Genomic DNA, 12,325 nt, shown 5'->3' with positions numbered 1-12,325 from the left:
GGGTATTCCAGAAAGCAGGTTCTGCTAGCTCCCACGGTAAGTTTGAGGCTAAGGAAGTTGATAACCTCAGTTTTCGGTTCCAGAAATGGAGGTATGTTTCAGGGTATGTCAAGTTGCCATAGCAACTCATGCTCTGATCATAACCTGGTCCGGAGCAGGTTTAGTTGAAGGTTAGTTTGTTTTCAGAGAGGTGAAGCAGCATGGCGTGTCCATTTAAAGATGATTTAGTGGATGAAGAAGCTCAGATAATACTTTTTCCACCATAAGGGGGTGATAAGACCACATATGGATGTTGGAAAGAGAAACTTTATACTTTGATCTAACTTAACCCTTGGTCTATCCTAGGCACTTTAACGTTGGGAGTTGGGTCATCTAGACCCACTAGACAGTGCTCTGAACCTTTTTTCTTCAATGATTTGTGATCTTCACTGGTGTCCAAGGATTACATGAAATCTTTCCACCTTTATCCACCTTTGTCATGGTAGGGAGAACACCTCAATGGAAGGGGGGGGGTCATCTAAGAAAGCACAAGGGTTAATTATTTGCTTCAGTTAAGATAAATCATTTTTTTAGTTAAGTCAGTTTAAAAATAACACGTAGTTTTCAGACATTTATGTTTACTTTCATTCAAATTAATTCAATTAAGTAGGTGTAACGTTGGTGCTGCTGTTAGATCGGCACCGCAAGGGATTGTGGGATACCATTTCCTTTGCCTGTCTGGACAGATTTTGGTTTAAGTGTGGCTTTTTGACAAAATGTGTTTAGTTGTGTAGCTGTTTTACTGTGTTTTGTCGAGTTATTTTGTCCTACTGTGCTTAAGTCTCTGCACCATGAGTGAGAGTGAAAGAGAAGATGATGAGTTTATATAGCACCCCTACATTGAATTGCAACGACGGATACATAATTGAATTTATGCACTTTGTGCATATTGTTTCGTTCTTTTTATCATTATAAAAATGAGTATATCTGCCGGCTCAAACTTAGACATATGAGAGTTCAATAATTATAATAAATTGAGATGGAAAAAAATTTAATTGAATTGGAGTAATATGACATTTAGTTAGATAAATATGTGAATTTGAGTTGTATTAACAATTACTGAGTTTTATAGACATAAATTAGGTTGAATAAATGTAACTAAATTACTTATTACCAATAGAAGTAATTCTTTTAAGTTGGCAAAATTGGATAAGTTATATATACACAGTATATATGCGTCACAAGCCGTGTTACTTTTTTGATGGACGTATAATCTTCATACGCCGTCATTTAAATCTCAGACTCCGTCTCACTGAAGTATAGCTCTCTCTTTTTCTCTCCACGCGTTTCCATGGTGACTCTGGAAATCGTTGATCCATTGAGAATGTCTGTATGTACCTGCTGTGCACGTGCATTAACCCAGGGTTACCAAGTGGAGCGTAATTATGCTAACTCATATCCGGTCTTTTGGAACCGACATACCCAGAGTAAACAAGTTCAGGAGGATTTCAGCCAGAGTTCAGGGTTAAAGTCAGGGGAGTTTAAACATGCTTCCTGGAATACCCCCCTGACGTCCAACCAAGAGGCAACCAGAAATCCACAACATCCAACCTGAACAGGAACAAACACGGTTCTGTAAAGACCTGAAACCATCGGGTCGGACTCAGAATGTGAACAAGTTCCTTAAAACACTTTAAATGTTGTAGAAGAAACCATCAGCTGCAGGAAGAGGAATCTTTTTTTATTCACACTTACGTGAGACTCTGAGACAAACTGGAAAAAAACTTCCACAAAAAACTGTAGTTTATCCCTTGTGCTATCTTAGATGACCCCCCCCCCCCTTCCATTGACGTGTTCTCCCTATCATGACAAAGGTGGATAAAGGTGGAAAGATTTCATGTAATCCATGGACACCAGTGAAGATCACAAATCATTGAAGAAAAAAGGTTCAGAGCTCTGTCTAGTGGGTCTAGATGACCCAACTCCCAATGTTAAAGTGCCTAGGATAGAACAAGGGTTAAAGTTAAAATAAAACACACTTCAATAAAACTGTAGACCAAACTTAAAAAAAAAAAAATGAAAACCAGAATTTCAAAAAAGACCAAAATTAGTAACATAATACTTCAAGACAAAGAATGAGTTAAAACAGAGATCAAGGACCTAAAGCAGGATTTGAAGCTGTGATGGTCGATGGTCTTTGATAGATTTGTGGAACCCCCCCCCTTCCTGATCATCTCACAGGCTGGTTTTCCCTCCTCCTCCATCTTACAGGCTGGTTTTCCCTCCTCCTCCATCTTACAGGCTGGTGGTTCCCTCCTTCACGTCCCTGTAGGTCTCGGTGGTGAAGCTCTCCCTTAAGTTCTTCCACAGATGGTACTTGGTGCTGTTCAGGCTGTGTCGGGCCGCGGTGACGAACCGGAGAGAGCGCCTCACAGCGTTTTTGAAGGTCGGGGTTCTGGCCGTAAAGAAGATGAAGATCTGAAAACCCTGAAAACACAGAAGGTTCCGTGGTTTCATTCCTCAGATCTTTACCCTGAAGACCTGCATGAGAGCGCACATCTTTGGGTTGTGTTCAATTTCAGTCAGTAAATCTGATGATGATTCTAGATTGAAGAATTAGAAATGATAGTTTTCATGTCTAATCTACTTTGATTTGGGTGAAATATCTGGATGTTTAAAGAAAAGCTCGAAGCATTTCTGGAAGTTTCCAAGAGTTGAAGTTCTCCCTTCAAAGGGGCCAAAATCTTTTTCTCTTTCAGACTCGGAGAAAACCAAGAACTTCTTGATTTTTGCGTGAAATAAGAACTCAACTCTGGGAAAGGTGGGAAACCCGGAGCGCTGTGGATATTTTCCAGACTGTGAAGAAAAGGTCTGATCCGACTCTGGAAGTCCTTAGGTCAACTCTGGTCCTGAAGATCCACCACTGTGCCGGTTCTCCAGATCTCCCTGCACTCCTTGCTGCTGATCACCTGGACCAGGTGTGTTCAGTCAATCAGAACATGGAACACCAATCAGTGGTGTGGAGTGAAGGCAGACCTGGTGGATCTTGAGGACCAGGCCTGGGCAGCTCTGCTTTGGACCCTCCTTCCTGCTCAGTGACATCATAGATGGTGAGGTGGGCGGGGCCGTACCTGCGTTGTTGTGCAGATGCAAAATAAGATGCTGAAGGTGGTCTTTGCGGGTCCAGTGGGGACGAGAACCAGGTACCCGAGAGTCCAGGAGAGACCCAGCAGCACCGCCAGAGAGACGCTGACCAGAACTTTGCTGGTGGAGGACGAGTGGCGGGAACTGAAACCAGACCAGGAGGCTCAGATACTCTAAAAACGAAGACTTTCACTAGAATATTTGACTACGATCTGTTCAAAGTATGAACTGAAGCAAACTCTGAATTTCTTTAAAGGAGAATGTCCTGTTCTGATTCGGAATTCAAAGTTTCTTCCTGAGTTTTGGTCAAATAAAAACAAAGTCTTGAATATTAGTTTTGGTCTAGACCAGTTTTTGGTCTTTGTTTTAGAACCTGTCTGTAAATAGAAAACGTCTGTCCACATCTCTGCAGATCCAGAAGATCCTTCAGTTCCAGGATGGATAGAGTCTGAGGACCATCTGACCTTCTGAGGTTTGAGTCCCGGCAGGTGATGAGCGATGTGAGGAGCAGTAGAACCATGTTGTAGATCAGGATCAGGCCCACTGGAAGCAGGAAGCCCCAGAACAGAGGTTTCCTGAAGCTGAAGCGATCCTTCTCCAGACCAGCAAGCCAGCAGCTGGAACACAGAGCGACCAATGAGAACTGCAGAACCAGACACGGGACGACCAAACGGAACTCAAACCCACAACTCCTCCTGCCGGTATCCCAACGGCGAGTCTGCTCTGTAGGTCACCGCCAGGGTCACCGCCGTGAGGACAGCAGGAAATCCTGACAGGAAACAGCAGCGTTTGAAACCAAAACCGTCCTTCAATGAAGAACACAAACCTTTGGAACATCAAAGATCCATTGTTCTCCGTTCACCGATTGTTATTTATTTGTCTGTCGGCCATGTTTGCGTGTCCTTCACCTTGTTCAGTCATTCGTGGAAGCTGACACACGGGACCTACCCCATCCCACTGCCACGCTCAGTGGCTTCCAGAACGGCGGGAGGCTCCGGCGCATGGAGCGGACCAGCAGCACCAACTGGGTTCCATACACACTGTTCCAGGAGAACGTGGCCAACAGGAAGAAGTGTTGCAGGGCGGCCACCGCCGTGCACGGGCCGCGGTCGGGCCACACGTGCTCCTCAGAGTCCGGGATGACGTTGTCGTCCACGTCCTCTGGTTCTGTGTTCCTAGGCTGGTTCTGGACTCCAGCGATGAAGGTGATGATGAAGGCCAGCAGGCTGACATAGATGAAGAGAAGAGCTAGTCTGGAGTTGACACTGGTGGTCTGCTTCCGGGGCGTCCTGAGGAAGCTGAGGACAGGAAGTCTGTTCATGAGAAGGTTCTAGGTCGTTTCTGTCGTGGTTCTGTTTATCTGCTCATGTGTGCCATCTGGACCTTTTCTGCTTCTACTCTCTTTGTGTGGTTTACACCTGTAAACCCCCCCATACAGCTGTTCCTGGAGCTCTGGCTCCTCCCACTTTCAGACCACATCCCAAAGTCCTGGTCCCTCTCAGAAAGGGACTTTGGCTCTGAAGACGGTCTGACGCTTCTGGTCTAGACCTAAACCGGCTTTCTATCCTCTTCTGAACAGAACTTGAGATAAACTGGGAACTAAACTTGAACAAGAACCCTTTGAGTTCTTCCTCAAAGAGTTCTCATGTAATCCACCTCAAACCTCCTAGTAACTGTCCTCTGAGTGAATCAACCATACTTTTCTCTGATGTGGTGGAGGATGGTGACCACCAAACCCAGGATGGAAAACGACAAACCCACGATGGATACTATGTTCAGAGCTTCTGCATATTTGAAGTCCTCTCTGTAGGACTGAAGCACAAACAGGGTGAGAACAAAGTCATCCAGAACTCTGAAAGACTCGTTCCTGCAGAGCTTCACCCAAAGAGCAGCAAAGTTGGTGGTGTGGTTGCAGAAACATCTCAGAACTCCATCTGAAGCTTCTCTCTTAGAACAGCCGGTGGTACTCCAGTCCAGCAGGCTGTAGTTCCAGAACACGCAGGAGAAGTCGTGCAGCAGGAACCCCTCAGGGACCTGAAAGGCAAGAACTGCTGTCAGAACCTCTGAGCTGAGCTGTGTCTCTGTTCCCTGCTGCCGGGGGGTGGGGTGTATAAACAGGAAGCTGATGTTAGCAAGGGGGGACCTGGGAAACAGAATTGGTCATGGATCTGATTGCGTTTGGCTGGATTAGTGTGGGGGTGGGGAAAGGATGTGTTTGATAGTCCTAAGTAGATGATATCAGTGATTGGTGTTTAAACGACGATGATGGGAACCACGGGGTTCTTTCTGGGTCTGGTGGAACATTGAGTCTTCTCACTGCTGGTCTGAACTGCAGCTCCACGTGTTCTGGTGTGATGCTGCGCTCCTCGCCCCGGACGGTGGCGGACAGGACCCGGATGGTAGCCTGGCGCCCCCTGAACCGTTTTGATGTGAAGAAGCGGTTGTTCTGGTAGAGGACAAAACCCATGGAGATGTTGGACACCGTCTGAGTGGAACCTCCTGACACCATGAGGAGAACACAGGAGTTAGTGCCACTCTGACGAAGGTGTTCTGACCAAACATGTAAGCTACGTTTGACAAAAACGTGTCTGAAAAAAATGAATTTAAGAACTCAGGAATTAGTGCAGGTTCGCCGGTTGACTGCAAAATTTACTGCTGGTTACCTGCAATAGTTAGTAATGACCAGTGATGGTTAACTGCATTGGTTAGCGTAACGTTATAGGATGGATAACCCAGGAGAAACGGAGACTCAGAAGTTAAAGGTTTGGTAGAAGCTCAGACATGAGCAGAGCTGTTCACTGAAAGTGGGCAGGGAGAGGAGCCATGATGATCAGGGTCAGAGGTGAGAGGGAGCTCCAGTAAACGGTCCAAAGGGTTAATCCAGATCGTAAGGGAACGCCGGGACACTTGGTAAATCCACGGCTAACTCGCGGTCCAAAAACAGAAACAGAGTCAACAAAAGTAGGATTTAGTGGAGAAAACAACAACAGTCTGTCAGAGAAGCAGAGGAATGAATGCAGCTCAGAAAAGGTGAGGATGAGGAGGATGAACGACAGCTGCTGGAGGTCAAGCAGAACAGAACAGTTGGTTGTAACCAATGCATCAGTGTAGATTCTCATTCATCTGCAGGTTCCATCATAAATAACTGGACTAGTTCATTTCCTATTAATGCTGATAGACGTTGATTACCTGCATTAGTTAGTGCAGCCATGAGCTGGTTAAGTGCATAAGTCAGTGTTGGTTGACAGCGTTAATTATTGTCAGATTCTGTTTTGCTGGTACCTGAATTAGTCAGCGGCTGTTAAACCTCTTTGGTTAGACGTGTGGAACCTCACCTGTTGGCTGACCCGAGCGAAATCGCAGGTAAACCAGCGCTTCCACTGTCGTCCCGTTTTCCACCACCACGTCTGGAGCGTTGGTGTTCAGCTGGAGTCTGTTGGCGGAAAAATTCCCAGACGTTCCTAAAAACCAGAGAGTTTTTATCAAAGCAGAGCTGGAGGGTCATGACCCCAACAAACTGATAGACAATCACACAAAATACTGATAAATGATACTGATGCTTTTTTCAAACTGAAGATGTCTTTTTTTTAAAGGTAGGGCAGAACCACAGAAATCCGCTTCAGTTTTCCTTCTGCCGTTTGGTTCTTTGTGTCTCACCAACCTGCCAGGGAGGTGAACTGGATCCCCTGAGAGTCACCATCCAAGACGTGGGCCGACTGGACCACCAGGTTTGGTTGAACCACTTGAGATGTGTTGTGACTGCGGCTCAGGTTCACAGACAGGTTGTCCAGAGTTTGGGTCAGACTGTCAACAAACAGACATCAGCTAAACCAGAACTCAGAACCGGATTCTGTTCTGAAGCTTTGGCTGCTCTGAATGTGGTTTCCACCGTTAGCTAGCGCAGTAGGAACACAGGAACTGTGGGGTCATCACAGGATCTCTCTGCTAGAAGACTGTGAGGAGGGCGGAGCTTCAATAAAGGCCATCATATCCCTAACCCTGTGTGAAAGCCTATGACCACGCCTCTTTCTCCTTTGGCAGCAGTGTGGAGTCATTCTGTTCTACCTCTGGGTGGCGTTGTTTTCCTCTGTGTTGACGGGAGCGCTCATCAGCTGGCTGACGGTGGCCATGGCTGCTGCCCTGACGCCCTGAAACACATGACATCACAGTCCAACCAGCCGCTGGCCCAGGTCCTCACCCCCCACCAGTCTGTTTCTACCTCTGTGGCGTTTGGAGACTGCAGCAAAGTGTTGGCGATCTGGGCGGCGGCTGTGATGTTTTCTGACTTCATCTCCTCTGGTTGAGAAGTTAGAATCTGCGTGCTGGAAGCCAGAAGCTCCAGATCTGCTCCACTGGTGAGCTGATGATCAGGACCAGGAGTGTCACAGAATGAACCTGGAGGTCTCTAAGAGAACTCTAATCTGGAGATTTTAGAGAGAACTCTAATCTGGAGATCTTTGAAAGACTGTTCCTTTTAATGATCATCTGATCATTTAGATCTGGCTGCTCATTCCTGGTCCTGGAGATCTACCACTCTGCCTGTTTTGCAGATCTCCAAGTCCTGCTAGCTGCTGATTCGCAAAATCATTTGTCTCCACAGTTTGACTGAATGAACACACCTGGTCCAGCTAATCAGCATCAAGCAGAGCAGAGAGAGCTGGAAAACAGGCATGGTGGTAGATTTCCAGGACCAGGAATGAGCAGCCCTGATGTAGGTGAACACATTTGTACAAGACGGTCATTCCTCACATTCTGCAGGATGTCGCTCAGCGTCTGTTCACACTGAAAAACACGAACGGGGCCAAATCCAGGGACTGGACCTTTGGGCAAACATCTGGTTGAAGCCTGAGGTTTTCCAGCTGAGGGGGCAGTTTCAGGGTTAAAGTGGGAACTACGTCAGGTCTGTGTTCATGGGTGGAGACTTACCACCACTTGTTCCAGCCGGACACCTTCTTTCAGAATATGCAAAAAAGCCTACTAAGGTGCGCGGGAACTGAAATTCTTCAACCTTTGCGGCCTTGCAGAAGTTTTCTGAGAAGACAGAATCAGAGAAGGTCTGACCTGGAAAACCACCTGATGGAATGGGCGTGGCCTTAAGAAAAAACACCTACGCAGGGAGCATGTTGGTCCAGTCCACTCATCCGGACAGATGCAGACCATGCTCCCCAGTGCTGTCCCACCATTAGCACAAACAAGGGGGGCGGGGGTGGAGGTGGTAGTTGGGATGGGGGTTGGTGTGGAAGGGGTAGTGGGGATGGGGGTGGGGCTGGAAGGGGTAGTGGGGGTAGGTGCCAGAGTAGACGCAGTAGTAGTATTAGTAGACGTATTAGTAGTAATAGTAGTTGGATTCTGAGGAGATAAAGTTAAAATCTGAGTAGTCGGGTGGGTTGGAGAGGTACCATCTGTGATCATGTCTGGCATGGTGTGGGAGTATGATAATGTGGTGGTGAGTGTGGTAAAGGGAGTTCCTTGAGTTGCGTTCGTCAGGTCTGTATCATTGGTGGACTCTGGTGTCAGGTTCACAGTGGTGTATCTAATGGTGGTGGGGGACTCGTTGGGTGTAGTTGTTGTACCTAGAGAACTCTGTAAGTGTTCAGTTACACCATCTGGGGGGACCACAGTACTGCCTGGAGCTTCAGTTGGCTCCAGAGAACTGGGTGGGTCCATAGTGCTCTCAGTGGTAAAGAGGGGGTCTGCAGTAGTGGGATCAGACGGCACCATGGTGTTCTTAGCGGTAGTTGGGGGGTCTGCGGTGGTCTCAGTGACAACAGGCAGGTCTGTGTTGGCGTCAGTGGGACCAATTGTCTCTGTGGGAGAGTCTGTGGTAGTCCCAGTGAGTGCAGGGGTGTCCACGGTAGTCTCAGTGAATCCAGGTGTGTCCACGGTAGTCCCAGTGAGTGCAGGGGTGTCCACGGTAGTCCCAGTGAGTGCAGGGGTGTCCACGGTAGTCTCAGTGAGTGCAGGGGTGTCCACGGTAGTCTCAGTGAATCCAGGGGTGTCCACGGTAGTCTCAGTGAGTGCAGGGGTGTCCACGGTAGTCTCAGTGAATCCAGGGGTGTCCACGGTAGTCCCAGTGAATGCAGGGGTGTCCATAGTAGTGTCAGTTGGAGCAAATGGCGTCACAGTATTCTCTGTTTCCATGGAAACTGAAGTGCTTGTTGGTGAAGTCATCCTAACCAATGAGAAGCGGCTGGATTGCGCTCCAGAGGACAGAATAGCTGTCAAAACAAAACGTTGGTGTCAGAGTAATCAAAAATCTTGCTGACATGAAGTACTCTGTTTGTGTTTTTTTGTTTTTTTTTGCTAGTTCTTTAGCGAATTAGCAACATTTAGCTGTGAAGACAAAACCATCACAGCAGTGTCGACCTTCAGGTAAAACCACATTTCCAGCATCTACTTGAACAAACTGTTTTTTTGAACCTCTTAAGAGCCGAGCTAACATTACAGATAACCCTCTGCACGCATAGCCACAGCGCCCAGGTACGAGGACATCCAGAGGATCACGAGGATCTCAGGTCTCAAGAGGTTAATGTGTCACCGTTTATGAACTGCTAACAGGAAAACCAAGGCACCATTTGATTCCATGGGTCAGATGTGTTTAGGTGAGTTTACAAACATGCTGTCCTCCGTTATCACTATCCTTTCTAAAGTGGCAACACTTCAAACACTCACAACGACCTTATCTCAGTGCTAGATTTCACTGGGATTACAGTCCATTGTGATGTCGTAGAAACAGGTTCATCCACAACAACAGATCTGCCAGAATCGTAAATCTCTGAGTTTCCTGCATAACTTCCTGGTGTGAAGTGTCCTCCTTTGGCCTGATCGACATTATCGCTCACAGCAACACCGAGAAAGACCCTGTTTTCTATAGAAACAGGTCTACAGTTTGTAAATTAGTTTGTCTCCACTCTTATAGATAGGAATTACTGTTGCTGTTTTCATTTGGTTTGGGAATCTCCGTTTGTAAGAAGTTCATTCATTCATTCATTCATTTATTCATTTATTCATTCATTCATTCATTCATTCATTCATTCATTCATTCATTCATTTATTCATTCATTCATTCATTCATTCATTTATTCATTCATCTTCTAATCCGTGTTTTCCCTTTCGGGGTCACGGGGGTGCTGGAGCCTATCCTGTCCACTGATTACTTTACTTTAGTTTAGCCATGACCTGAAACTGAACTGCAGACGATCACCAACAGGCAGACAGGAGCTGAAGCTGATGCTCTGTCTTTACTCCATGAGAGGAACGTTAGGAACATCAGGTTCATCTCAGCTTCTAGCAGGAGCCTCCTCGTCCAGGAGAGCTCAGCCTGCAGGAGGTTGCTGACGAAAGCAGCTCGGTCTTTCAAGAGGCTTGGTTGGTTTTGGAGGACCCGGGTCTGAGGACCGGATCTCTAACCAGAGTGACATTTTTACCCACAAAGTGATCTGTTCTCTCAAACGTTCACCTTCAGCTGAAGTCTCTGTGACTGAAGGTGCAGAAGTTCCTCCTGACCCTCAGAAACTCTGAGGAGGTTTTAACCAGACCCGGTTCTGGACCCTCTGCTTCTGAAATGTCGGTGTGGTTCTTACCAAGCACGGAAATGCAGCAGAGGCAGTGCTCCATGACGTGGCGAAGACCAGGAGCTCTTGATGTCGGAGCATGTCACCTGCAGAGGAGGAAGTGTCCGTGAAAATATGCTCCAGAATGCTGGCCGAGTTGTAAAAGGTGCGGCGGCGGTTCAAAGTCCGTCTGTAAGGGACCAGCAGCTCATCTGCAGAGCCTCAGGTTCTCCAGAAGATCTGAGATGAGGACAAAATCTGATCTCCGTGAATCCAGGTGTGTCCAGGATTTACATAGGAGGAGTCTGATGGAGAAGGTCTGCAAACCATGAGAACTTTAGAGAACCTTCCTCCTGAGCTGCAGCCAGCTCCTCTTCCTCCATCCTCTGTGACAGTCATGTCCTCCAGCAGTCCAGACCACCTTCAGGTGTGGATCATACCTGATCTGGATCATCAGGTCGTGGAGGGGGGAGGGGGTCATGTGGTAGGACGGATATCATGTTACAGCTTCTAAAAATAGAACCAGAGAGACTAGACATGTCTGGGTTCTGTCAGCGGGTGAACATGAAGTCTGGAGAACACCAGAACCAATCCTCATCCTGAGTCCATGTTCCTCCCCAGAGCGCACTGGAGACCTTTGCTGGACCCGCTGGTATCTGAGGACGGACAGAACCTCCTCCAACATCTCTGACCGGTCTGATGTGGACTTATCAACAGGTCGCTGGGACCAGGTCTAGGTCTAGTTCGGGTCTAGATCCATGTTCAGACATCAGTTTAAGTTTGAGTCTTTGAAGGACTGGAGAAGATGAGAACCGTCAAACCAGATTCTGTCTGTGGTTCTGGCTGAAATGGTTTGTGTTGGAGCGCCCCCCAGTGGCAGCAGCCCTGAACATTAGAACCGCTGCCAAACAGAACCCAGTATCAAAGGAGAACATTTCAAAGTAAAATCTGATTCCTCTGATCCATCAGGATCTGGATGTTGGAGCGTTTGATGTTTTTGATCACTTTCAATCGTTCCACTGAAAAGCTTAAGAGTCAGAAATGACCTGAGGAACCGGCGGCACACGCTCCCCCTAGAACCGCTGATGTGCCGGTTCATGGACACCCAGCTGTTCTGCTCCTCCGGTTCTGGTCATCTTTCTGTCACGTTCATGTCCTCCACTGACCTCAAAGACTCATTAACACATTGAAGGTCTTTTTATTTCAGCTTTTTGTGATTTCTTTCTGGTTTTCTCTGTTTTTGAAGGTTCTGACCTCCACCGTGAAGAACCTGGTGGTTCTTTCCAAGAAAAACACTACATTGATAAACAAATTCTTATCCGTCATCTGCTGGAAGAAAATCCCCTGCAGCTCCTGAACTCACCTTGGAATTAGTCTCCGCCCCTTTGCTTCCACCTGCAGTGAGTTTAGCAAACAGACTGATGTCTGCAGGTGGAGGTTGGTCTGGTCTGAAGGAGGGACGGTGAGTCTGCTGATTCTCTTTATGGAACCGGTGTCCCAAACGTTTCTAAGGATGCAGAACGTCTGATCAAAGTTCTCTGATGTTCTATCAGTTTAAATGTACAAGAACGTCCGAGTCTTTGTTCTAAAATGAAACGTGTCTGCAGACCAACCTTTCCAGAGGAGGGCAGTGAACGCCACATGAGAAC

General features: G+C 47.2%; 1 protein-coding gene across 2 annotated transcripts; it reads right to left on the bottom strand.

The window, feature by feature from the left end:
* Positions 1-1,699: 1,699 nt before the first annotated feature.
* Positions 1,700-10,841, bottom strand: adgrg7.1 (adhesion G protein-coupled receptor G7, tandem duplicate 1). Of its 2 annotated transcripts, XM_023949442.2 has the most exons (16): positions 10,707-10,841; positions 8,235-9,341; positions 8,050-8,154; positions 7,873-7,982; positions 7,343-7,483; positions 7,189-7,271; positions 6,785-6,927; positions 6,459-6,584; positions 5,441-5,622; positions 5,005-5,157; positions 4,823-4,935; positions 4,072-4,421; positions 3,811-3,892; positions 3,588-3,740; positions 3,111-3,267; positions 1,700-2,466 (listed from the first exon to the last, which is right to left on the bottom strand). In XM_023949442.2, exons 1-16 carry the CDS (start codon positions 10,738-10,740, stop codon positions 2,275-2,277), a joined length of 3,231 nt encoding a protein of 1,076 aa, XP_023805210.1. In that variant the 5' UTR covers positions 10,741-10,841; the 3' UTR covers positions 1,700-2,274. The 2 variants fall into 2 exon arrangements, with proteins under 2 accessions (XP_023805210.1, XP_023805208.1); XM_023949440.2 differs by having other exon boundaries at positions 4,823-5,157.
* Between the last annotated feature and the right edge of the window lie 1,484 nt (positions 10,842-12,325).

The sequence above is a fragment of the Oryzias latipes genome, chromosome 2 (assembly GCF_053564925.1).
Source record: "Oryzias latipes strain Hd-rR chromosome 2, Olatipes_Hd-rR_3.1".
Classification (NCBI taxonomy): Eukaryota; Metazoa; Chordata; class Actinopteri; order Beloniformes; family Adrianichthyidae; genus Oryzias; species Oryzias latipes.
The sequence above is the reverse complement of the archived record's forward strand: the minus strand, read 5'-3'. Positions and strand labels throughout refer to the sequence as shown.

Excerpts from the sequence above, each read along its gene's own strand:
- adgrg7.1 (XM_023949440.2), bottom strand. The coding sequence starts at position 10,740 with ATGGAGCACTGCCTCTGCTGCATTTCCGTGCTTG. Across the intron at positions 9,342-10,706 it reads CTGCTGCATTTCCGTGCTTG|CTATTCTGTCCTCTGGAGCG; the intron begins GTAAGAACCACA and ends TTGTTTTGACAG. Across the intron at positions 4,422-4,822 it reads CTCCACCACATCAGAGAAAA|CTTCCTCAGGACGCCCCGGA; the intron begins GTATGGTTGATT and ends TCCTGTCCTCAG.